The sequence below is a fragment of the Dipodomys spectabilis genome, unplaced genomic scaffold (assembly GCF_019054845.1).
Source record: "Dipodomys spectabilis isolate Male_0828 unplaced genomic scaffold, ASM1905484v1 ptg000018l, whole genome shotgun sequence".
Lineage (NCBI taxonomy): Eukaryota > Metazoa > Chordata > Mammalia > Rodentia > Heteromyidae > Dipodomys > Dipodomys spectabilis.
In genome coordinates this window covers 3095503-3119576 of record NW_024870695.1, presented here as the reverse complement: position 1 = coordinate 3119576, position 24074 = coordinate 3095503, and the positions used below count along the sequence as shown (strand labels likewise).

Sequence of the window (24074 nt, the reverse complement as noted above, 5' to 3'; positions counted from 1 at the left end):
AAATTGAGACGAGGCTTGAGGGAGCCAAGAAGAGAGGGAAGACCAAGCCAAGGAGTGGGATGGGGTGTCAGCAAGGGCAGCAGGAGGCATCAGACTTGAGAGGCTGGGGAACAGAAACAGAGAAGCCAGAGTGTGTACACACAGGGGTTCTCAAGTGACAGGGCTGGGTAGGCCTGAGGCTGGAGAGGAGCCTGAGGCATGAGCCTGTGGCTGTCTGGAAAGTCCTCCCCAGACCTCCCCACACTCTCACATCACCTTTTGTCTTCAATCCTGGAGTTACTTGCTGGCCTCACTGAAGGTTCCTAGAGCTCAGGGACACAGTGTCCCCAGGGTCTAGAGTAATTGTGTATGCTAAATGGTGTTTAGTGGATAAATGTAGCTCATTGAAGCTTAGGGGAAGGGACAGCATGAAAGTGATAGCTGAGCCCTTCCCCTAGAGTTATCCCTGTCCCCTCCCCCCAACTCCCATGAGTATACTCTCTTCCTCCCTTCCACCTCTACCCCATAGACAGCCTCTTCTTCTGGGGCTACACACTGACTCACCCCCAGCTGCTAGGAAAACAAATGGTAGCTTTCTTCTCATAGAAGATGGGGTGCCCCATCCTGAACTCCTTGTGCAAAGACAGCTGTCTGCAGAAGGGGAGCCTTTGGCTCTGATTTCTAGTCATTGACCTGAACCCACTGCCCCATAGGTTATCCCAAGATGGGAGGAGGGCTGCCATAGTGTGAAGGGATTGAGGGTAGGCTGGGCATCAAAGTAACTTTTCCAAAGTCTCCTATGCTTGTTGGGAGTAGCAGTGGAATTTGTCCTCTTATGTTTGCCTGTGTCCAGCCTACCATCCCCTGATCACTTCCTTGATATTCATCACAGTGGCAAGTTTGCCATCAGGAACCCCCTTGGCTGACTGTGAAGAAAATCCAGGGGCTAGTGATGTGGCTCATAAGTAGAGTGACTGCTGGACACATGGGAGGACCTGGTTTCATTCCCAGCACTGCCAAGGAGAGAGACCCAGATGACACATCCCTTCCTTCCCTCCTGTATTCCATCCTGCTGCTCATTTGTCTTCTGGCTGCCTCTAGCCCCTGATAGCCACCTCCCTCTTCCTCACCCCACCCATTAAAAAAAAAAACAAAAAACTTCAAGTTTGGGTTCTCTGGAGGGCCCTGCCCCTTGGAACACTCAAAGAAGACCATCCTTCTCATTTTCCATGCCTGATTCTTGGGCTGTTTACCACACTTAGGTGTGAGGCCTTCATAGGCTCACTCCACCTGGGCATCTGTCCTTCTGGGTGGGGTCACTCTCCCTAGCAGGAAGGGTCAGAAGAATATTGATAGTATCCTTGGCTACTGCAGACTTCACTGACCATTATCTTTTTCTTTCACTCTCAAGTTTTCCCTTGGCTGGTCTCAGGGCTCATGCTTTCTTTTGTTTCCTCTCATTAAATCCCGTTTGTTGAAGGATGTTGCCATTCCATGCCATCCCTCAGGCTTTCCCTTGGTGGTTATTTGGCCTGATTGGTGATCTTCCTATTTACACTTCCCATTATAGTTGGAATGGCAGGCGTGAGGCACTGTCCCAGCTTTTTCTGTTGAGATTGAGACTCTTGCAAACTTTTTGCCTAGCCTGGCCTTGGACCTTGATCCTCCTGATATCTACCTCCTAAGTAGCTGGGATTACAGGTGTGAACCACTGGTTATCAGCCCTAAAATTGTCTTGGGTATCAGAAATAGATCATCCTGTGAAACAACTTCAGCCTGGTATGCCTCCTGCCCCTCTCTGCTCCTCAGAAAGAGTCTAAAAATACTCTCTTTCCACTGCAGTTTCTTTTTTCCACTGTAGAAAGTGAGCTGATTGGGGTGGGGGTGGGGGAGTAAGAGGGCAGGAGGAGCTGGAGGGATTGTGTTCTTTGACAGTATCTGAGGCCTGGCAGCTGCCTCCAGAATGTCCAGTGGAAAGTGTGTCCCCTAGATTCCCTCAACTGAATGCCACTGGATCTCTCTGGAAACCCCCTGTTAGCAAGAGATGACAAAGCTTTATCCAGTAGTATTTCAAGACACATAGTTTAAATAAACAATTTATGAGTCTCAAGTTGATAACTCAAAACCAGTCAAAACCATGAGATACAGAAGTAAGAGGATGAGGTGCATATTTGTGTCTGTACTTTAGTATACAGTCCAAAGGAATGAAGCAGAAATGGATCTCTATCTTCCAACCTTCCAAGACTGCACCCAGGGGCATGAAAAGAAAGAATTATGTAAAGCATGGCTTCCGGTGAAGTGGCCACTTTCCTCATTAACTGGCCAGTGTGTATGACAGGGACCCTGAGAGAATGCCAGCACTCCTGCTGCCATGACTTCCCTATAAGGCAGCTACTGGGGAGGCAGCCTTCCCCCTCCTCCCTGCCATTCCTAGCCTCCAGGTCAGGGACTTGGGGCAGCCCAGACTTTAGGCTGCCACACAGCTCCCCTAGGGAGGATTCTCTGCTGCCTCAGCCTTCCAGAGGGGGTCTTACTTTATCACTGTCACTGTTGACAGCATAAGTGGCCATCTTTCCTGTGTGTGTGGAAGTAGGGAAATAAGGATGCTTAGTAACTATGAGAATTGACTTCAATTTAACTTGACAGATGTTGACTGATGGCCTTCTCTGTGCAATGACAAGAGATGTGTATGTGCTGTCAAAAGGTGAGAGGTGGGAGACAGGAACACTGTTATGTAGGCATGTCCCAAGAAGATCCTGAGAAATACATGGCACCCCTAGGCTTCTCCCATCTCTGCACTTTCACATCAGACTGTTCCTTTAAATCTCTTCCCCCCCCCCCCCCCCCCCCCCGCCTTTTGTTCATCTGTTGGCATCAGAGTCTTAATCAGTGGAGATTGCTGTCATGAACATATGCTCTGTTAGCAGCCATCTCACCCAGGCTGCCCAGGGGTCCCAGACATGGGCTAGAATTGTGGCAGGTGGGGACAGGGTACATTAGTCAAGACTGCTTGGCTGCAAATAACAGACACCAACTGTGCTTGCCTAGGCAAAGAGGAGAGAGATTGTCCTGACAAAGCTGAGCCTCCCAGAAGCCCAGGTCACACAGGCCAGGGATGTGTCTGGGCCTGGGAAAGGACAGAAAGGATCAAGAAAGCCCTCCAAATCCTCTCTTCGCATGTCTGCTCCTCTTAGCACACCAGCTGCTCCTTTTCTATCCCTGTCCCCTGGTATTGTACTAGCACATGGCTACCTCTCAAGGCCCACATTTATAGAGGACAGTTTCTTTCTTTTTTCCTCCTCTTCCTCCTCCTCCTCCTCCTCCTTCTCTTCCTCCTCTTCCTTCCTCCTCCTCTTCTTCCTCCTCCTTCTTCATTTTCTTCTTCTCCTTTTCCTTCCTCTTCCTCCTCCTCCTCCTCCTCTTCTTCTTGTTCTTCTTCTTCCTCCTCTTCCTCCTCTTCTTCTTTTTGTCAGTCGTGGGTCTTGAACTCTGGGCCTGGGCACTGTCCCTCGGCTCAAGGCTGGCACTCTACCAATTGAGTTGCAGCACCACTTCCAGTTTTCTGGTGATTAATTGGAGATAAGAGTCTCATAGGTGTTTCTGCTTGGGCTGGCTTTGACCCATGATCCTCAGATCTCAGCCTCCTGAGTAGCTAGGATTACAGATGTGAGCCACCAGCTCCCAGCAGAGGACAGTTTCTTTACCAAAAGAGGACCATCTCTTCCTGAGGCCTGGAACTGAGCTACTGTGACTGGAGCCCAAGTAGGGCTGCAGAACTACTCCTGTGAATCTTTGTGAATGCAGAGGAGGGAAAGTCTATACAAGAGGGGCCCTGAAAAGTATCCACTGAACAGGAGACAGCACTATGGTTCTTTACTCCTTCTCCCCTTTCCTTTCCTTTCTTTTCTTTTCTTTCTTTTTTTTTTTGGGGGGGGGGGTCCAGTCGTAGGGCCTGAACTCTGGGCCTGGGCGTTGTCCCTCAGCTCTTCAGCTCAAGGCCAGTGCTCTAGCACTTGAGCCACAGCGCCACTTCCGCGTTTTTCTTTTTGCTTATGTGGTGCTGAGGAATCGAACCCAGGGCCTCATGCATGCAAGGCAAGCGCTCTACCACTGAGCTACCTTCCCAGTCCCTCCCCTTTCCTTTCTTCTTCCTCTCCTTCTCTTTCTTCCTCCTCCTTCTTCCTCTTCTTCTTCCTCCTTCCCTCTTCTTTCCTTCTTTTTTCTCCTCCTCCTTCTTCCTTTGTTTAGGGGTTTGAACTCAAGGCTTTATGCTCACTAGGCAAGAGCTCTCCTGGTCCTTTTTCTTATTGTCTCAAATTTGGCCTGGGTAGGAAACAATGGAAAAAAATAGGGGTTTCTGGAGCCATTTGTTCTCCCATGGAAACAGAAGCAGAGAGTGTCACTAGGAGAAATTGCCATGCTTTTTTCCTCAGCATCCCCCCCTTCCTCCTCCCACCCAACCCCCTCCAAGTGGGCTATGAATGTGATCTGTAGACTCAGTTATTTATTTATTTATTGTTACACTAAGGATGGAAATTAAGGATCCCTGTGCATGCTAGGCAAACAGTCGGCCACTATGCTCCACCTTAGTCCTAGACTGTCAAGTTTGGGTGCTAAACTGAAATGCTAAAGCAGAGTTGGAGTCACAGGACTCCGCTGGATTTTGAAGGAGGTTGCTGAGCAGCGGGTGGGAGTGGGCTCTGGGGCACTGGAGGGGATATGGCTGATGGAGGCAGCATGCTTTCCAGCTGAGTCTTCCTGACAGCCTCTGTAGGCAACTTCAGCACTCTTCAAAATCTAAAAGAAAGTGTTGGCCCAGATAGGCTGTCTTGATGCCATAGTGGCATTCAATTCCTGAGTATGCAAATTAAATAAGAGCACCAAGTAAAGAAAGTCAAGCTGCCAGTGCTGTTTGCAGTAAGTGAGATACACACAAGGTGTAATTAAGGAGGCCTTTTGGAAACTGACCTTTCAACTTCCAGTGGGTATGTTAGTTAGAGATAGAGTTTCTGTGGCTGCTTGAGGATTGGTTGGATCACATTGCTGGAGGCAGTAGGGCATTGTTAAATGCTGTGACAATGTTACAGTCAGTGCCATGGTGCCATGAGTGCAAGAGGTGCTGCCTCCTCCTCTGGGTACGTACATCTGGTAAAGAACACAGCACTGAAAGGGGACCCAATTTCTGAGGAGCCCTTTAGATACAATTCTGGTTTGGGTACATTCTGAAACTTCCAAATTACAACATTTAAAAAATGGTTTTATAAGTTAATGAATATGGTAATCTGTTCGTTTTTTCTGCTCTTTCCTCTTTGTGTGTGTTTTCATTTAAGGGAGTCTACAGGTCTTGCTTTCCATTATAGTTCTGTGGGCAGATGTGTTCTGACACTGTCAGCAGCACAATATAATAGAAGAAAATAGGGGCTGGAGCAAGACTCTTGCAGGTGAACTCTAGCCACTGATGGTGTTCTGGCTCCCTTTGGGTTCTTGCATCCCTGAGCTGGAGTCATTCCATCTGCCAATAATGGGGCTGGGCTAAACTAGATTGCCTTAGCAGTCTCTGATCTATGGAGGAAGCCTAGAGTTAGCCTTGATTTCCCATCCTTCATCAATTTCTCCTTTACTCTATGCTCAATTTGCCTACCTTTCCTGCCTCCACTGAGGAGGGCAGGCGTCCTACTGGGAGGAACCGAAGCAAACCTTCTACTCCCTTCAGCCGAACAGCCTCTCCAATTGATTTCCTTGCTATTAAGCAAATGCCTACATCTTAGGATGCACCACGGTGCTTAGGTGTTATTTCTCTGCCTCTTCTCCAAGGAAATGCATGCTGAATTAAGTTTTGTGTTTTTGTTCACGCTCAAGAGCACCATTGAAAGCAAAGGATTTTGCCAGCCTTGTCATGGCAGCAATTGCAGAAGAACAGAGGAAACTTTTCCCAATACTGTTGGCAATAAGAATTGCAAAGCTACCAGCCTTAGGCCTGGGCTGACTTTTCTATACCTTGTGGCCCTGGGTAAGAAGAACTGCTTCCTAACAGGCCTTCCTCTCTTCCCAGGCATGGGCTGATGCCTTTCGGAGCAGTCCTGATCTAACTGGTGTTGTGCACATATATGAGGAGCTGAAGAGGAAGGGGATTGAATTTCCCATGGCAGACTTGGATGCTTTATCCCCTATCCACACACCCCAGCGGGTAAGCTTCCAGCTGGCATTTTCTAGAAAGACCAACTATAGAACTGGTGAGCCAAGCCGCTGCTACCACCCTTCTGCTGCTGCCTTTGAATTATTCAGCTTGTCATCATGCTTTCTTAAAGCTCCAGGGCATTTCTTTTTAATAACAAGGGGAATGCAAGAGGAAGACAGCTGGTTGACTGGTGATTAAGTGGCAGCTGTGTCTCCCCCATTTTCACACTGACTGTGGAGGAATATAATAGAGGGATCAGTTCAGTGTTTTCATGGAGATGGCTGCTTGGGTGGAGCTATCCTGTGAGGGTCATTAGCACCTGCTTTGCAAAGGCCTATAGAATGTGTATGGGAATCTATCCACCATCCTCTGGAGTACCTGAGTACCTGGGAGCAATGAACTGGGGTGATATTACTCATCAAGAACAAAAGAGCAACTTTCTGTTTTTTCAACAGTACACAGCAATTGGATCTTTTTTTTTTTTTTTTGATGTGGTGCTGGAGATGTAACCGAAGTCTTTTTGCATGCTAAGCACACACTCTACCACTGAGCTACACTCCAGCCCAGTCAAATGCATCTGAAGTATGATTTTTAGCTCTGGGCATTCAGAATCAGTTCTGGCATCCTTGAATTCTGTCATTCTTGCAATTCAAAGCCCAGTAAAGGTCTGTGTCAAGGCATCCCACAGAAGCTGGGCCTGTGCCTCAGAATTAAATATCTCAGAATTAAGCCAGTACCATTCATGGTTCCACAGGGAAGTAAGTCTCTATGATACCTGGGAAGCAGTTCCTGGCCCAGAGTCACAGCCAGAAAAACTCAGGATCTGAAAAGGTACCTGTCACAGTACATTTGGCCTTGCTGATTTGTACCTGCCATGTCCAACAGGAGTGTCTTGAGAAGTGCAGTGTGGGGTACACAATTCATGTGAATACCAGCACTGTGGTTGATGAGGTTACCTGACATGCCCACTTTCCAAAGCATTTCTCATTCTGATCTCTCCAAACCACTTACTATGCTTTGTGGTATAAACATAACCTGCTTTATTCTTCTAATAATGACTTAGACAGAACAGACTGGTTGTTCTTATAATTACAAAGAACATTCGGTAAATTGCATAATTGCTATTTATATTATTCTACTTGTAAAGGCCAAAGCATAGTCTTGTGGTACGAAATAAGGATTCATGATTAGCAAAACTTAATAACAGCCCTCCCTCCACTCTAATCCTGAGGTGGTCTTAATGATGGAACCATGACCAGAATGCTCACAGAGTTTTCTCTGTGGGGCCCTTTTGAGTTATGTTGGTTGCCTGCCACAAGCTCCTTGTGAGATGACGGAGGGAGGAGCCACTTGTGGCCCTGCTACCCAGATGGAGTGACTGGGTAGGCACAGAGAAGGTCCTTGAACTCTAATAGAAAGCACCACCTGGGCTGGGGTTAATGCCAGGCCAGGCTGCATAGACTACCCAAGTGAACCAAAGCCTTTGTTATTGTCATGCCAGAGTGTCCCGGAAGTGGATCCAGCTACAACCATGCCTAGGTCCCAGTCACAGCACAGGACAAGTACCAGCTCCTATTCCTCACCGCTTCCTGCTTCCTACACCACTCCACAGGCCCCAGCTCTGAATGTGACTGGTCCCATCACGGCCAATTCAGAACAGGTACTTCCATACTTCCATCCATAGACAAACCAACTAGCTTTCCTTCTGCCCTTTCCAGGGTAACACATGGGGGTCTCCCCAAATGAGGTACTGTGCTAGGTATAGGGGACCAAAAAAAAAAAAAAGATTGGGGGGAATGATTCAAGAAAATGGATGAGACAGACTGTTGTCATCAGAGCCAAATACTCCATGAAGGCACATGCTCCTGGAAGGCAGCCTGGGAGCTGATGCCCTGGGGACCCTGAAATAGGCCTGGGGCTTTGTCCCGTGAGGCCTGTGCAGGCAGTGGCAGCTTAATGCAGGTATTATGCATAATGGAGCTCCTCGGGGAACACCAAGTGGCCTGCCTGCAGAGGTACATAGGCAGTGCCCAGGTAAGAGAGGATAGTGACAGAAAGCAAAGCCAAAAGTACAGCACATAGACAAATTGTGAACAACTTATCTGCCATACAGAGAGATTTACTGTAAGAAGTGTCAGCCACCTGAGGCCAGTAACCCATCAGCAAGTAAGTAAACAGAGGCTAAAATCAGGGAGGCCTTTTAGAAGCAGAATTCTCACCTCATCTCAAATACAGCTCCTATTTTCTGGGTTACTTCCTGAGATACCAATGCAGTTTTATCTCAAAATAGGCATTTTTAGATGAATTGTGGAGACTGATCTTTAGATGAATCTGTAGAATTTCCATTAGTGATTTTAAAAAGTTACCCAATGTTTATAGTTCCCCAAATCCTTAGTTTCCTATTTGTCATAAGGTCATTGTTATGAAACCTCATTAAAACAGGTCAGGTGCTGAGCACCGGTGGCTCAGGCCTGTAATCCTAGCTACTCAGGAGGCTGAGATCTGAGGATCTGGGTTCAAAGCCAGCCCGAGCAGGAAAGTCCGTGAAACTCTTATCTCCAATAAACCACCAGAAAACCGGAAGTGGCACTGTAGCTCAAGTGGTAGAGCGCTAGCCTTGAGCTGAAGAGCTGAGGGACAGTGCTCAGGCCCAGAGTTCAAGCCCCACAACCGACAAAAAAAAAACAACAACAAACAGACAAAAAACCAGGTCAGGTGATTTTGTGTAGGTGACAGCTGTGTTGTGTCATGGCTGTTTCCCTCTCACTTCTCTGCCAGCACTGAGGGAACATGGTACAAGCAAGATTCAAGCTGAGAGTCACACAGCTGCACACTGTATGAGCTGTACCCTGCCACTCACTGTGGGGCTTTGGCGAGACAGTTGACCTCAGTCTCCTATTACCAGAACAGGTGATAATCCTACCCTGCAGGGCAGCTAGGGCCTTGAGCAGCAGATGGAGAAGATTCTCATGTGGCCCTATGTGCTCTGGGGCAGGAGTTCCAATCCTACAGCTGAAATTTAGGGCCTGTACTTTGTATGAGCCTGGATCACTAAACACAGCCCCTCATCATTACCCACATGGCCACGGCCTTCCCTAAAGGAGCATGAGGGAACAGAAGATCTTGGTTCTAGGCCCTGATTCCTTCTCTGGAGCTTGTCCCTACTTGCTTAGAAGAACGTATTTGAAGCTAGACAGCCACTGACTCATTGGCTGGCATGCCATCAGTGTGATGGATGCTTGGAAAGGACCTTCCAACAACCAGAGCAGCCAAGAGGAATCTCTGGAATAGTGAGTGTGAGCAAGCACAGTAGCTCAGGAGCCTTGAAACCTGGTATCTCTTGGGGAAAGTGAAAAGGTAGTGCCCCGATTATCCTGCTTCAGAGTTCACATCGTCACCAATGGTAGCACTCCTAGGTCACCCTAACCCTAAGCCTCTTCTTAGCTAAGATATTGAAGAATCCTTGGAAACATTCACCAGATTAGACAGAGGCCAGCAAGAACTTTTCAGGCCCTAGTCTATCTTCCAGCTGATCATTGAGTGAAGTCTCTTGCCTAACCCTGTGCTGAGTCTATAGAACTCAGCCTCTAGCATCCCTGCCCTGAGTAACTAAGTCTGCCAATAGAGAGGAGAGGCTGAAGGATAACTGGGAGAGAGAAAGGCCTCACTGAGGGGAGGAGGTACCATAGGGAGTGTTCCTCTGCAGGAAGAGTACCCATTCAGTCCATCTCTGGGTTGTGTACAGGAGTTGGCCCACACATGGAATAAAAAGAAGCATATATACCAGGTGTTGGGCATATATACCAGGTGAGGTATGGGGCTATCACCCCCTTGCTGCAGGGAAGGATACAGGCTAGGAGAGGATAGGAGTGCTTCTGGATGTTGTAGCTCCTTGTGCTCACTCCTAGGGCTCCTTCCAGTGTCTCAGGGAAGTTCCTTATGTTGGCCAATGTATATTAGTTTTCCGTTGAGAATGGTGGGACCAACAGACCTTTTTCTGCTGATTCTTTTATGATGCTTGCTGTAGGCAAAGAAGGTCCTTGTGGCCTCCACAGATATGTCTTGAGGTGATTTAGATGAAACTCAGCTGGAAACCAAGGAGAGACAGCTTCTGGAGAAACTGCTCAGGCCATGTCTAGGTTTTAGAGGTACTGATGGATAGGCAGGGTGGGCAATTTTCAAGGACCTTGTTATCAAAGAGCTGAGTGTAGAGGGGTTCTCAGCTATGGTCTATCTTGCTCTTCCTCATTCAGAAGAGTGCTGTTAGCAGTGTACAGCCTCCCAGAGGATCACAGAATTCAAAATATGACACTGCTAGGGACTGAGTCTTTGACCATGAAAATCATAGAATCGGTTTTTAGCCTCACTCCCACACTTTGAGTTTAGAAGGCAGAACAGTAGCCCTAACTGGTTAGGTTCCTCTTCAAGGAAAGGCTGAAACAGAAACATCTTGACTTCCTTCTTTCCCAGAATTTTTCACTGTGCTCTGCTCTTGCTTCAGAGGCACCAATAACAGTCAGAAACCAGGACTCTGGGAGACCTGGCTCCTGATCCAGTTCTCTCCAAGTTGCCAGTCCTCCTAGTCCCAGTGGAGGGGGCTGCAAAGGCTACAGATTCAGAAGGGTGTGACCGAAGTCTTACTGTGAATAGGGTCGTCCAAACTATGGGACATTGGTTCTGGTCCTCCAGCTGCATCTAAATGATCTTTCCTTCCTGCTCTCCTACCCTCCATCCTGCAGATTGCCAGGCTGCGGAGTGAGCTGGATGTTGTTCGGGGAAACACAAAAGTCATGTCCGAGATGTTAACAGAAATGGTCCCTGGGCAGGAAGACTCATCTGATCTGGAGCTGCTGCAGGTGAGGAGAACCTGCACACTGTGGCAGGACTCTAGCTGGAGGTACAGCTATGAGACTGATGGTCTCATGGCAAGGTGGTCAAGAGAGATTTAGGCCACATTGGCCTACACTCAGCCTCACTTGCTCCTAGGGAAGAAGTGAGTACTATCTTCTTTTTTATTTTCCTCATTACTTTTTTCCCTCACTATAAGGTGACAATTGTAATCTTTTTATTAGATATATATTTGTTGTTATTGTTGTTGTTGGTGGTGGTGGTCATGGGGCTTAAACTCTGGGCCTGGGCATTGTCCCTCAGCTCTTCAGCTCAAGGCTAGCATTCTACTACTTGAGCCACGGCGCCACTAACAGTTTTCTGGTGGTTTATTGGAGATAAACTGACTTTCTTGCCCAGGCTGGCTTTGAACCGTGATCCTCAGATCTCAGCCTCCTTAGTAGCTAGGATTACAGGCATGAGCCACCAGCACCCAGCTTGTAATCTTGGTAATGGCCATTCTAACTGGGGTGAGGTGGAATCTCAATGTAATTTTGATTTGCATTTCTTTTATGACCAGAGATGTCATGTATCTATTGGCTTATATGTCTTATTTCCTCTCCAGAGAAGTCTCTTTTTAATTCTTTAGCCCACTTATTAATGGGATGTTTTTTTCTTGGAGGATTTGTTATTGGGAGGATTAATTTTTGTGTGCTAGGTATATTTTTTATATGAGACTCTTGTCTGTTGTATAGCTAATGAAGATCATCTCCCAATCTGTGGGCTTTCTATTTATCTTACTAGCTATGTCCTTTTCCATTTAGAAGCTCTGCCATTTAATGCAATCCCATTTATACAGGCTTTCTTTGATTTGTTGTGATTCTGGATCTTTATTTCAGAAGTTTCAACCTGTGCCAAAGAGCCCTAGTGTATTCCCTATCCATTCCTGTAATACTTTCAGGGTATATGCTCTTACCTTGAGGTCTTTGATCCATTCGGAGATGATTCTAGTGCTAATTTCAGTTTTCTATGACAAACACATGTCCATTGAAAGAGAAAGAAAAACATTTAAACAAGCATCCACAATAAGTACTGTTGGCGTTTTGATGCCTTTTCTGCCAGACTGTTTTCTCTCTTTATTTTAAATCTGAGACCATGCTATGTATACAAGTTTGTATGTGGCTCTGCTGACATAAACATCCTGCAGCAGGGCCTTTTTGGCCATTGTGGCCTGTAGGAACCTTTCTCATTGTTCTTCACCCCAAGGCAGGAGCTCCTGGAACTGAAGGGAACTCAGAGCTCTTGTTTTCTCTCCAGCTGCTGAGGATACCCAGCCGGGCCTTACACTGTGCTTTCTGAGGAGCAGATGCCTCTGACACCCTACCCAGTTTTTCTTTTCTGCAGTGTTGGAGATGGAACACAGGGCCTTGTATAGGGTTGGCAAGTTCTGTCCCATTGAGCCACACCTTAGCCCACCCCACCGACCCTGAAGATAGAAAGAAGGGTTTCAGGAAAAAGCCACCTGCAGGGCTGGGAAGGTGGCTCAGTGGTAGAGTGCTTGCCTTGCATGCATGAGGCCCTGGTTTGATTCCTCAGCACCACATAAGCAGAAAAAGCTGGAAGTTGTGCTGTGGCTCAAGCGGTAGAGAGTTAGCCTTGAGCTGAAGAGCTGAGGAACGTGCTCAGGCCCAGAGTTCAGGCCCCGCAACCCACCAAAAAATACAAAGCCACCTGCAGTCTGGCTCTGCAAGTAGTCAAGCTCCTTCAAGCCAGTTTCCCTGGCCAGCCAGAGTGGTGACCAGATCTCTACTGCACTAGCTTCCAACTATCACCCATTTGTAGAAAATGGTGGCAGTATTGCCCTTCAGAGCCGTGACCTTCAGGGTAGGTAGTGGGGAGGATGCTGTGAACTACAAGTGCCAAATTTTTCCGGTAGGAGGCATAACAAATGAGTGAGCGGACAGGTCAGGAGCCAGATTGGCCTGGTAGCCTGGCTTGAGTGCCTCACAGTGTTCCTTCCTGATTCTGGACATCACAGCAGCTACTACTTCTGCTATTTCCATCTGGCACCTGGTCATCAGTATTGACCCCTTGAGTGCTACATCTCCCACCTCACTATAGGCATATACTGGCTACTAGAAAACTTGGCTCTGATGGTCTTACATAATGGTTCTGCCTGGCCTCAAGCTGCGTCTAGGAGTGCTCCTCCCCACTGTAAGGCCATCACCTCTGATGGGATAAGGGTGGCAGGAGGCTTGTTCTGAGCCCAGCACCCAGCTGAGCCACAGAGAGCAAGAACTGTTCTGAAGGAGCACCCCACATAGTGCAGGGTGAAGATAGGAAGGGAAAGAGCTCACCGATGTGGATCTTGGACACAGGCTGCTCTTGAAGCAGAGACGAATATCCTTTGTCCAGCCCCAGTATGGAACCCTGAGTGGTTGCCTACCAGTTCCCAGATCTGACTCCAACACCTACAGTAGACCAGCTCATTGGCTCAGCAGGGCCATTGTCTAAGTTCTGCATTCCATGGACTACCTCTCCCTCTTAATGCACCTCTACCCCAGCCCGCAGGGGGGCCTTGCCAGGCATTACCCCCATGCACAGGAATCTGAGGGCAGTCCAGAATCTGAGAGGGCCTCTTGTGGCAACATTGTGCTGTGTCAGCATTGGAATTCTTGCTGACAGGGGAGTTTGCTCTGGACAGAGCTGTACTTCTGGCAAGGGGGAATTGCGGGGGGGGGGGGGGGGAGGGTTAAACAAAGCCAAGATGCTTCAGACAGCCAGAGCAGCAGACCTATACAGCAGAAATCCCCCCCTCCCTCCCCCCCCCCTCTCTCTCTCTCTCTCTCTCGCTGCTAGTTTTTGTTTTGTTTTTTTTTTTGGTTGTTTTTTTTTTTTTAAACAAGCCCATCAGCCAAGACAAACAGAACCTAATCTCCTGGCATCAGCTCAGTTTTCAAAAATAGGCTGCTTCCCATGACGTTTTTTTTTTTTTTTCTTCCCTCAGTTTTGTTCCAGCTCCAAGCCTACCAGCCCTCACTACTGTCGTATAAATCAAGCAGAAAAAGACCGAGTCTGGGTGCCTGTGGGAGGCTGTCCTTTCAGCGCAGGAGATTCAGGAGTAGGCAGCTCTGTGTGAACAGACTCCGTTCTTCTGGCTGGTGGCCATGTACTTGACATCCTCCCTCCTCTTCTGTCTGGCAGGCAGAAGCCAGCAGACAGAGGCTCCCAAGGGTCAGAGCCACACAGAGTGGCGAGCCCTCCACATGGGAAAATGCCACAGTCCATTTGGAAAGTGCTGGGGTCAGAATCTGTCCCCAGGACCCCTAAGCCAACCTGGAGGATAGCCAGAGTGCTGTTCAGGGCAGAAGCAGTCCAGAGCTCCAAATTCTGACTGTTTGTCACCAACCCACATGTCCCTGCTGACAGAAGCTGCTCCTGATTGAGTGCAAATTGTTGGCTGGGAGGTGGAGGGAGGGGGGAAGAGAGGCAAGTGGAGGTATCAGCCCCCGGATGCACCTGTGGCTGGTCAGCTAGTCATAATTGTGGTCAGGTAAGGTCCTGATTGCTTTCTGAACATGGTAAATCTCTCTCAGACATATCCTCCCACAACCCGATGAGAGCAGCAGGGAAGCGTGTGAGCAATTTGCCTGGGGACTCATGGGCGTATGGCTGGGATTTTGACTCCATGATTTCAGCTCCACTGGAGCCTGTGAAGAAAAGAGAGGCAGTGCCTGGAGGAGACCCATCAGCACTTCTCAGGCCAAGTGTCAAAATACCCCCCATTCCCTGAGTTGGGAGAGACCTTCTGGGCAGCTAGAAGCATCTTGTCTAGTTCCTGCCCTGTTTTTCTTCACATCCTCCATGACAGGCTTCTCTGGCAGCCCATGAAAGCACTTCTGTTTCAGATAGATGTCTTGGTTACACTTTGGAAACAGCACAGCAGGGCAGAAAGCAGAGCTTTAGGAATCATGGGGTATACATTCTGGCCCTCCCATTAATGATCTGAGTGACTCCAGGCCAGGCACAGGCCTTCTCAAAGTTCTTTTCTCCTTCCTCAGTTTCCAGGAGTGTTTAATTTCACAAGGAAATGACTGGCATGAGGCAAGTCCTCCACAAATCACAGTTCCTGTGACCATTGTTGGAAAGCCCTTCTCACATTGAGATCAAGCCTGTCTCCCTATAGCTTTGATGTGGGTTATTAGAGGCAATAGAAGAAAAAAAAAAGAATTCCTTTTTCACATCTTTAAGTAGAGAAGATTGCTATATGCCCCACCCACTGCCCAGTGTCTGTGGGGAACTGGTCTAGCTGTTGGCAGCCCATCGCAGGAGGCAGACTGTCAAATAGAAAGCCTCCATCAACTGAAACCCCCCTCTGTTTCCTTGTATGGCTGTTAAGCTGGGTCTTCCTCACCCCACGCATGGACACTGGGCCTAGGTCTGAAATGCAAAGCTGTATTTGTCCCTGTTGAAGTGTATGCCCTTACCTGCAGCTGAGTGTCATTTTCTGGGATCTTGGAAGATCCTGATTCTATTATCCAGTGCCCTTTTGAGCTTTGTCTTCAGTCAATAATACCTTTTAATTAATCCAATGGTGCAAAAAAAAAAAGACATTCTTATATGGCTGTTCATCAGATAATAAAAGGCTTCTTTCACATTGTTCCTTCAAGCAGCAGATGGTATATCCACCCCCCTCTCTTCCTTGCTTCTTGCATCTCATTTCAACAAAAACAGAATGGCCACAGCATTCTCTCTAGAGAAATCTACTTGTTTAGCTTCATTATTCCCTCTTTCTCATCAATAGACTTTATTCTCCCTCCCATCTCCTTTGCAGCAATAGAACAGGTCTTCAGGACTCTATTCTGTACTCCTTCAAACCAAGAGAGGGTTCAGAGGAAATCTATAAAGATGAAAAAAATGACTATTTTGAGAGGTAGAACTGAAGCTATCCCTTGAAGAGAAGATAAAGGTATTGAGATTAATTAATTAGACAGAAAAGAGAGGCTGTGTAGTGAGGTGATCTAATAGATGAAGGCTTTTGCACAAGTGACGAGCTGTTCTCACCCTCTGTTAAGAAGAGATAGAAGGTGGGCATCAGTGGGTCACACCTGAAATCCTAGCTACTCAGGAGGCTGAGATCTGAGGATCAAGGTTGAAGCCAGCCCAGACAGGAAAGTCTGTGAGACTCTTATCTTCAGTTAACTACCAAAAAGCCAGAAAGAGTTTTGTGGCTCAAATTGGTAGGGCACAAAAGTTCAGAGATGGTGCCCAGGCCCTGAGTTTGAGCGCAAGGAAGGAAGGAAGGAAGGCAGGAAGGAAGGAAGGAAGGGAGGGAGGGAGGGAGGGGGGAGGGTGGGAGGAAGGAAGAGGGAAGAAAGGAGAAAAAAAAGAAGAGATAGGAAAAAGACTAAAGCTGGAACTGAGGTGTTATGGGAATTTCTGGCCCAGCCTTTGTTTGATGGAAAGGGTGTAAGCTGCTGAGTAAGCTGCTGACTCTTGCTTGTCTTAGGTCCAAAACAGAGTCACTCTTGTCTGGTGGTTTAGAGGTAGAGGGAGGCAAAGGGATCTCTAAACACTTGCTGTGGTGTTGGCTGTGGATGGCACTGGAGATGCCATCTGATTGGATAGCTAGTGAAGTAGTAGCAGAAATCTTTACATTCTGATCAATCTCTTTTTTCCTCCCTTTTTTAACAGTTGTGACTTAAAACCTATTAATACATAGGATAAATGATAAAAATAAATAAATAAAGGTGGAAGCCACAAAATGATAGAATTTTCTGTGTGCAGAGATGACTGATAGAGAAGGTCCAGGATGGGGGCTGGGAAGGTGGCTCAGTGATAGAGCGCTTGCCTTGCATGCATGAGGCCCTGGTTCTATTCCTCAGCACCACATAAGCAGAAAAAGCCGGAAGTGGTGCTGTGGCTCAAGTGGTAGAGCACTAGCCTTGAGCTGAAGAGCTGAAGGACAGTGCCCAGGCCCAGAGTTCAGGTACCATGACTGGCAAAAAAACAAAACAAAACAAAAACGAGATGGTCCAGGATGGTCTTTGGGTCTGTCTCTAAGTGGAGCACTTGGAAAAGTTGTTGAGATGCCCCTCCAAAATGAAGCCTGTGAGACTGCTTGCAGAGTGCAGACTGTTCCAGCCACTACCCCAACAGGAGGGCAGTGGGAAAAGAGGCAGCAATTGCAAGGCCAGGACATAGGTTTCTGGTGCTTAGTGTCCATAAGATTACTACAGTCTATATCTTGGGTCTCTAAGCTGAGGTCATAGTGTGAGAGCTGCAGAAGTCCTTATAGCACTCCCCAAAGGTTTTGAAATTGATGGGAACCCCTTCTTCTAAAAACAGAATTCTACAGAGTATGACAGTATGCAAAATAGGTACGAGCAGAGCTGCCTCCCCTGCAGTGGAGCAGGCGCCCTGGAGACTGCTGGGTCACCTCACTGGCACTCTGAAGAATGCTTCAGGTTTGAAGTACACAGCCCTCTTATTTTACACAGGGAGAGGCCAGAGTCCTGGAGAAGTGGAGAGCACTAACCAGTCTGTTGCTGCTGCTCACTCCCCAGCACCCAGCTGGGGCAGGCTCTGTGGGAAAGATGGAGACAAGTCCCTGCCCACTCCCATCCAGGGGTCCTAATGCTTGGGGGATTTGTAGCTATGTTTTGTTTGCTTGTTTGAATGCTTGATTTTTCACAATGCTAAGATTTAAACTCAGAACCTCTCTGCTACTTTGGCCATGCCTCTAGTCATTTTTCTTTTAGTTTGTTTTTCAGATAGGTCTTAAGCTTTTGCCTGGGCTGACCTTGAACCATGATCTTCCTAACTGCACCTCCTGAGTAATTGGGATTACAGGCATGAGCCACTGCACTGGCTTAGTTTCTGAGGCACTCCCTGTAGTCTGCTAAGGAGTTCTGCATGATTCTCATCTAAATCTAATTGCCATCTGTCAGCATACTTCTGTCCTGGGTTTCTGCTGTCTGGGGTAGGGTATGTCTGGTCATCACTTGGAGGCTCTGCTATAGGACCTCTCATTACAATCTAAGATGACAGCTGCTGTCAAGCTGTACCTGGAATGTTTTGTAGTCTTTAAAGGAGAAGAAATGGACAGGGGTCCCCAGAAAACATTTCCAGTGTATGGGGTATGGGTAAATGGGAGATGTGGCAAAAATCAGAGTATAGGTGATGGTATATTTACTTTGCTTTGTTTGAAAATTTACATGATCACCAGGTACTGGTGGCTCTCACTTGTTCCTCAGAAGGCTGAGATCTGAAGACCACTGTTTGAAGCCAGCCTGGGCAGAAAAGTCTGTGAGACTCTTATCTACAGTTAACCACCAAAAAGCCAGAAATAGAGATGTGGCTCAAGTAGTAGAGTGCTAGCTTTAAGCAAAAAAACAAAAACAAGCCAGGTGCCAGTGGATGTAATCCTGGCTATTCAGGAGGCTAAGATCTGTGGATTACAATTCAAAGCCAGCCCGGGCAGGAAACTCCAAGAGACTCTTATCTCCAATAAACCACTGGAAAACCAGAAGTAGTGCTGTGACTCAAGCAGTAGAGATCTCACCTTGAGCTGAAGACAGCTCTCAGGCCCAGAGTGCAAGTCCCACGACCAACCAAAAACAAAAAACAAAAAAAAAAAAACAAACCAGGGACATGGTGTAAGGCCTGAGTTCAAGACCTAGGACTAGCAAAAAGAAAAAGAAAAGGAAAAAAAGAAAGAAAAGGAAAAAGGAAGAAAGGGAGGGAGGGAAGGAGGAAGAGAGGAAGGGAGAGAGAGAGAGAAAGAGAAAGAGAGAGAGAGAGCTTATATGATGAAGTACTGGGATGGAAAAAATAACCTGAGGTTCTAAAGAATACATAGGAGTGGATAGAAAAGAAGGGACATGGCTTGCCAGTGCCAACTTCTAGGGCTCCTGAGCAGTGTGATGAGTACCCAAGGCCACTGCCATGCTTGAATCTGAGGTATGTTTGGAGATTATCCATGGGCTCTAGGCAGTGATACTCCAAGCTTCTGTAGAGCATTGGAATTATCTCCCACAATATGCTCCAGACTTCTAACTCATTGGGTCTGAAATTTACCTGTTGGCCTTCAGTCCTGATGAGATCTGACTGTTGTCCTCCCCTCCCCTACCCAGAGCTTGCAGCACCAGACAGGGCTGTACTTTTTGTTCTGGGCCTGGGGAGAAGGTGTCTGCCTCTGCTTGAGAGCGTGGGCCCTAGAGAGTCTGCTTCAGGAATGACACTGGCTTCTCTAAAACCTAGGATGGGAGTCTGTTCAGAGAACCAGATACTAGGCTTCTTTCCTCAATGATCATATAGACTGACAGCACCATTGTGACTGTGCAGAGGGTAGAACCAGGACAAAGGGGAAACATTAACATGACCAGAGAAACAGGCCCAGCCAGGTGGCAGACCCACAGTCGAGGAGTCTCCAAGAAAGCTTTTGGTCAAGATGAACACTAAACTTATATGCACCTAGCTGCCTGATTCCAGATTTCTTCTGTTCCAATAAATACAGCTGTACTGAGAGGATCATAGGGTAATATACCTGGGCCAGGCTTCATTTCTCAGCTGCTGTCACTCTCAGAGAGGGAGCCCCAAGGTTGAACACCATGGGAAGAAGCAGCCTGCTGAGGGCCTCACCGAACTCTCACCTGCAGGATATATACCCTGCAGTAGTGAGATAAAAAGTGCTGATACTTTGGACTGAGGTGGGCAGAAGGAATGCAAACTATCTTCACTCACTTATTCTCTTAAGTGCTCTTGGAGAGTAGGCCCCTATGTATCAGTCATGACACTGCAGAGATGGAAAGAGAGACCTGAGTTGCTATCTGAGGGGAAGCTCACTGGGAGCTCAGTGATGGTAATTCTGCCTGTGAGAGCTATATTACTGGGAACCAGGGAGACTGCAGAAGGGGCACCCTGGGTTTCCTACTTTACATGCTTGACCATCTCAGTGATCTAATTCAGCAGACAACCACTGGGGCCTTTTCACTATGTGAGGCTCAGTGCCTGGCTTCAGGGCATACACAGATGGCTGTGACAATCCCCCTCTCAAGGAGGTTACTGTCTGGTGGGAGAGAAGACCTTCTAGCCAGGACAGTGAGATGATGAGACAAAAAAAAAAAAAAAAAGGCAAAGATTTCCCGTGCCTGCTGGGACTAGATTGGTTACTTCTGCCAGACATGTTTTCAAGCTGACATATCTCTGAGACCCAGCTGTGAGAAGGAAGAGTGTCTCCATTCTTTATCCCCTTAGCTCACTGGCTCATCTGCTCTCCCCAAGGTCTGGATAAATGGGGACAGCATCTCACCTGCCTGGATCCTAGTGGACCCTGGGGCTGGGAATTTTGTTCTTAGGCATCTCCAGTAGTTGGAAAGGCTGAAGGGCCATCCTACAGACCTGCCACTTCTTTACTAGGTAACGTCCTCAGACTGGCATTCAAGAGGGTGGGGCCTGGCAAGTGTGTGAGGAAGCCTCACAAACAAGTTCAAACAAGAGTACCAGGGAAGCAGTTGCTCTGGGTCAGGGCTGAATCATGGAAGCCAAGCCATGCTCAAGAGGATTGCTTCTAAAGGTCAAGAGGGCCGGGCGCTGGTGGCTCACGCCTGCAATCCTAGCTACTCAGGAGGCTGAGATCTGAGGATCGCGGTTCAAAGCCAGCCCGGGCAGGAGAGACCGTGAGACTCCTATCTCCAATAAACCACCAGAAAACCGGAAGTGGCGCTATAGCTCAAGTGGTAGAGCGCTCGCCTTGAGCTGAAGAGCTGAGGGACAACGCCCAGGCCCAGAGTTCAAGCCCCACGACCGACAAAAAAAAAAAAAAAAAAAGGTCAAGAGGACCTCTGTGGTGACTGGGGGGGACGGGCGGGGGGGAGGGTGAAGCAAGTGTCATCTTTAGCCAGCAGGGAGATTGCAGAGCTTCTGAGATAGCAAGGTGACAGACATATCACCAAAGGTACCTAATTCAGTCATAAAATGTTCTCATGGGGGCAAGGAAGAGTGCTTACCTTGCATGCATGAGGCTCTGGGTTCGATTCCTCAGCACCACATAAGCAGAAAAAGCCAGAAATGGTGCTGTGGCTCAAGTGGTAGAGCGCTAGCCTTGAGCTGAAGAGCTGAGGGACAGTGCCCAGGCCCAGAGTTCAGGCCCCACAACTGACAAAAAAAAATTAAAAATTAAATATGTATGTGTATGTATATATAGATATATATTTCATGCCATTACTGGCAGTATTAAGCAAGCTGATCTGTATTTTCAGAGGACCTTTTACTGTTACTAATCAATATTCTAAATACCATACATACTCTGTCACCCAGAAACTGTACTTCTGACAAACTTATGCCATGACAGTACCTGTTAAAGTATGTAAGCATGTATTTATACAAATGTTCATTGCTGCATTATTTGGGTTAGCCTAAAAACGAGAGACCCCGTGCTAGACAGTAGCAGAACGTGAGCCATGTTGTGATACACACACAAAGGAATGAGGAAAGTAATGGTGAGAAGGGCTTGAAAGATTTTGTTGAGAAAAAAAAAGCCACAGAGAATCACATTATTATATCTTTTTTTTTTTTTTTTTTTTTTTTTTTTTTTTTTTTGTCGGTCATGGGGCTTGAACTCTGGGCCTGGGCGCTGTCCCTCAGCTCTTCAGCTCAAGGCGAGCGCTCTACCACTTGAGCTACAGCGCCACTTCCGGTTTTCTGGTGGTTTATTGGAGATAAGAGTCTCACGGTCTCTCCTGCCCGGGCTGGCTTTGAACCGCGATCCTCAGATCTCAGCCTCCTGAGTAGCTAGGATTACAGGCGTGAGCCACCAGCGCCCGGCCCTTATTATATCTTTTTAAATGATCTGTACAAACATATTCACAAAACAGTACGAATCTGTGCACATTTGTCCCTCTACTTGTTTCCTCGGAGGCAGGAGGGGAGGTGGCGAGGTGGGAGCTGTTACTTTGCATTCTCTGCACGTCTGGTTTTATGAACAAGCATGTACTCCTTCCGTGACTTTAAAGAATCAGTACAAATCTTTTCAAAGGCAATAGAATGTGACAAAAAGCATTCCCAGCAGGCTGTGCAGAGGTGTGTGTGTTCCCTAGGAGCTAAACAGGACCTGCCGGGCCATGCAGCACCGCATCGTAGAGCTCATCTCCCGCGTGTCCAATGAGGAGGTCACCGAGGAATTACTGCACGTCAATGACGACCTCAACAATGTCTTCCTCCGCTATGAGAGGTGGGGGCCAGAGTCCTTTTTTTTTTTTTTCCACTTGAAAAGATTGATGCCATAACAGAGAGATTTCTTTCATAAGCTAGGGGGAGGGAAAGAAAGAGAGCTGGGAAAAGATTAGAGTTGGAAAATACTCATCAGAGATGCTAATTTGTTCCCCAGATGACAGAGAAAATGCTTCTTGTTCTCCTGAGAACTGAGCAGCAGGTAGTTGATGTGCAGAACTCAGCTCTGCCCTTTGTAAGCCTCAAGCTGCTCTGCCTTTTCCCCCATCACCCCAGCCGCAGGGAGGTAAAGCTAGGACTGGGGGAGGGAGGGGTTGTCTGGGTCTGGAGCTGCTACACCTGCTCCTTTGATGATCTTTTGAATTTGAAAAGGATTAAAGGGGGGGGGGGAATCTCTACTAAGAAAAAGGATTTCCTCTTTTCCATCTAGAAAAAAAGAAGATCTTTGTAAATGTCAGCCTGTCTGGAGTATTCTGGGGAGAAGCAGGCAGGGTGGGAGTGCGGAGTGCTGCTGCTCCATCACTGCTCCTCAGGAAACACACTCCTTTCAGTTCTTTCTGCAGCCATATCACTTTGAGGCCTGAAGTAACAAACCTGCAAATTTGTCTCCTTTTCCAAAGCATTTTTGGGGACGAAGTTCAAAATGTCTCATCTGGACCTAGTTTTAAATACAATGCTAAGCACAGCTCCTATCCCTGCTCCTGATGAAACACTTTAGGCTTTTCTGATGACCCAGAGTCAGGACCAGAAAAGACCTTGACTAGGCTCCAGAGGGCCTGACAGTAGCTTGAATCCCCTGGAAATTTGCAGTCTTGGCTGTTTGTGCACCAGCTTACTGCATTGATTTGTTAGGAGAACAGGATTTGGCATCAATTAGGGTCAAAAGATAGATACTGTACTTGAATGCTTGAGGGTAATGTGGTTGTCACGCCTACAGTTGTCTTAGCTTCTGACTGTGGCAGTAGGGCTTGGTGGTCCTGTGCTCATCTGACAAAGACACCTCTGCCAGTAGGAATGTGGGGACTCCCATCAGCCTCCAATGTGTCAGTCCAAGGACAGAAGCAGATCTGAAGGCCTTTGCTCACAACCTACCACCCCCTCCCTAGTCTTGCTATGTGGTTTCCTCATACTAGGTGGGCTTGGGTTTTAACAGTTAAAACACTTGTCTTTTTTCCTGCCGTTAATGTTCTACCACTTGAGCTATGCTTCAATTTTTGCTGGCTAATTGCAGGTAAGAGTTATAGATGTGTCTGCCCAAACTGGCCATGAACTGTGATCCCCAGATTTCTACCGTCAGTGTAGCTATGATTATAGGTGTGAGCTACCAGAACCCAGGTTTTGATTTATTTAGTTATTTATTTGATGAGGTGGTGTTTTGTTGTTTGGAAACAGGGTTTTGCTGTGTAATGTAGACCATCCTGAAACTCATAATCCTCTTGCTTCTGCCTCCCAAGTGTTGGGATTACATGTGTGTGTCACCATGCTTGGACAGACAAGTCTTTTCTTAAAATCATCCTGGACACTCTAGCCAGAAACTTTATCTCCTGAGGATCCTTTGTCCCTAGGCACTTGATGTGACAAGATGGGGAAGGGGCAACATAAACCATTGTGCCTCTGTAAAGCCTGATTTCTCTGACAATGGCTGGAGAAAATCACTTGGCTGCCTCTTTGCTTATGGCATTTGGAACATTTAAACATGATGCAGCACAGGGTCTACTGTCCCCCATATGATCCTCACAGCTGCTCATTTATCCCCCATCTGGTATGAGGATGGCTTGGTGGTGGCAGGAGAAATCCTTTCTGCAGTTACCCACATCTGCAGCCATACATTCACTCTGGGTACAGGAGACGCTCTACT

General features: G+C 47.5%; 1 protein-coding gene across 4 annotated transcripts in view; it reads left to right on the top strand.

Annotated features, from left to right (window-relative positions):
- The window catches only part of Tom1l2 (target of myb1 like 2 membrane trafficking protein), a 141790-nt gene that overhangs the window by 97570 nt on the left and 20146 nt on the right, over window positions 1–24074 (top strand). For 2 of the 4 annotated variants that reach the window (XM_042671397.1, XM_042671406.1), the window contains exons 5-8: window positions 6032–6166; window positions 7659–7817; window positions 10897–11013; window positions 22084–22217. In XM_042671397.1, coding sequence (XP_042527331.1) covers window positions 6032–6166; window positions 7659–7817; window positions 10897–11013; window positions 22084–22217 — 545 coding nt within the window. The remainder of the gene's footprint in view (window positions 1–6031; window positions 6167–7658; window positions 7818–10896; window positions 11014–22083; window positions 22218–24074) is intronic. The other 2 variants (XM_042671414.1, XM_042671401.1) reach the window with 1 other exon arrangement.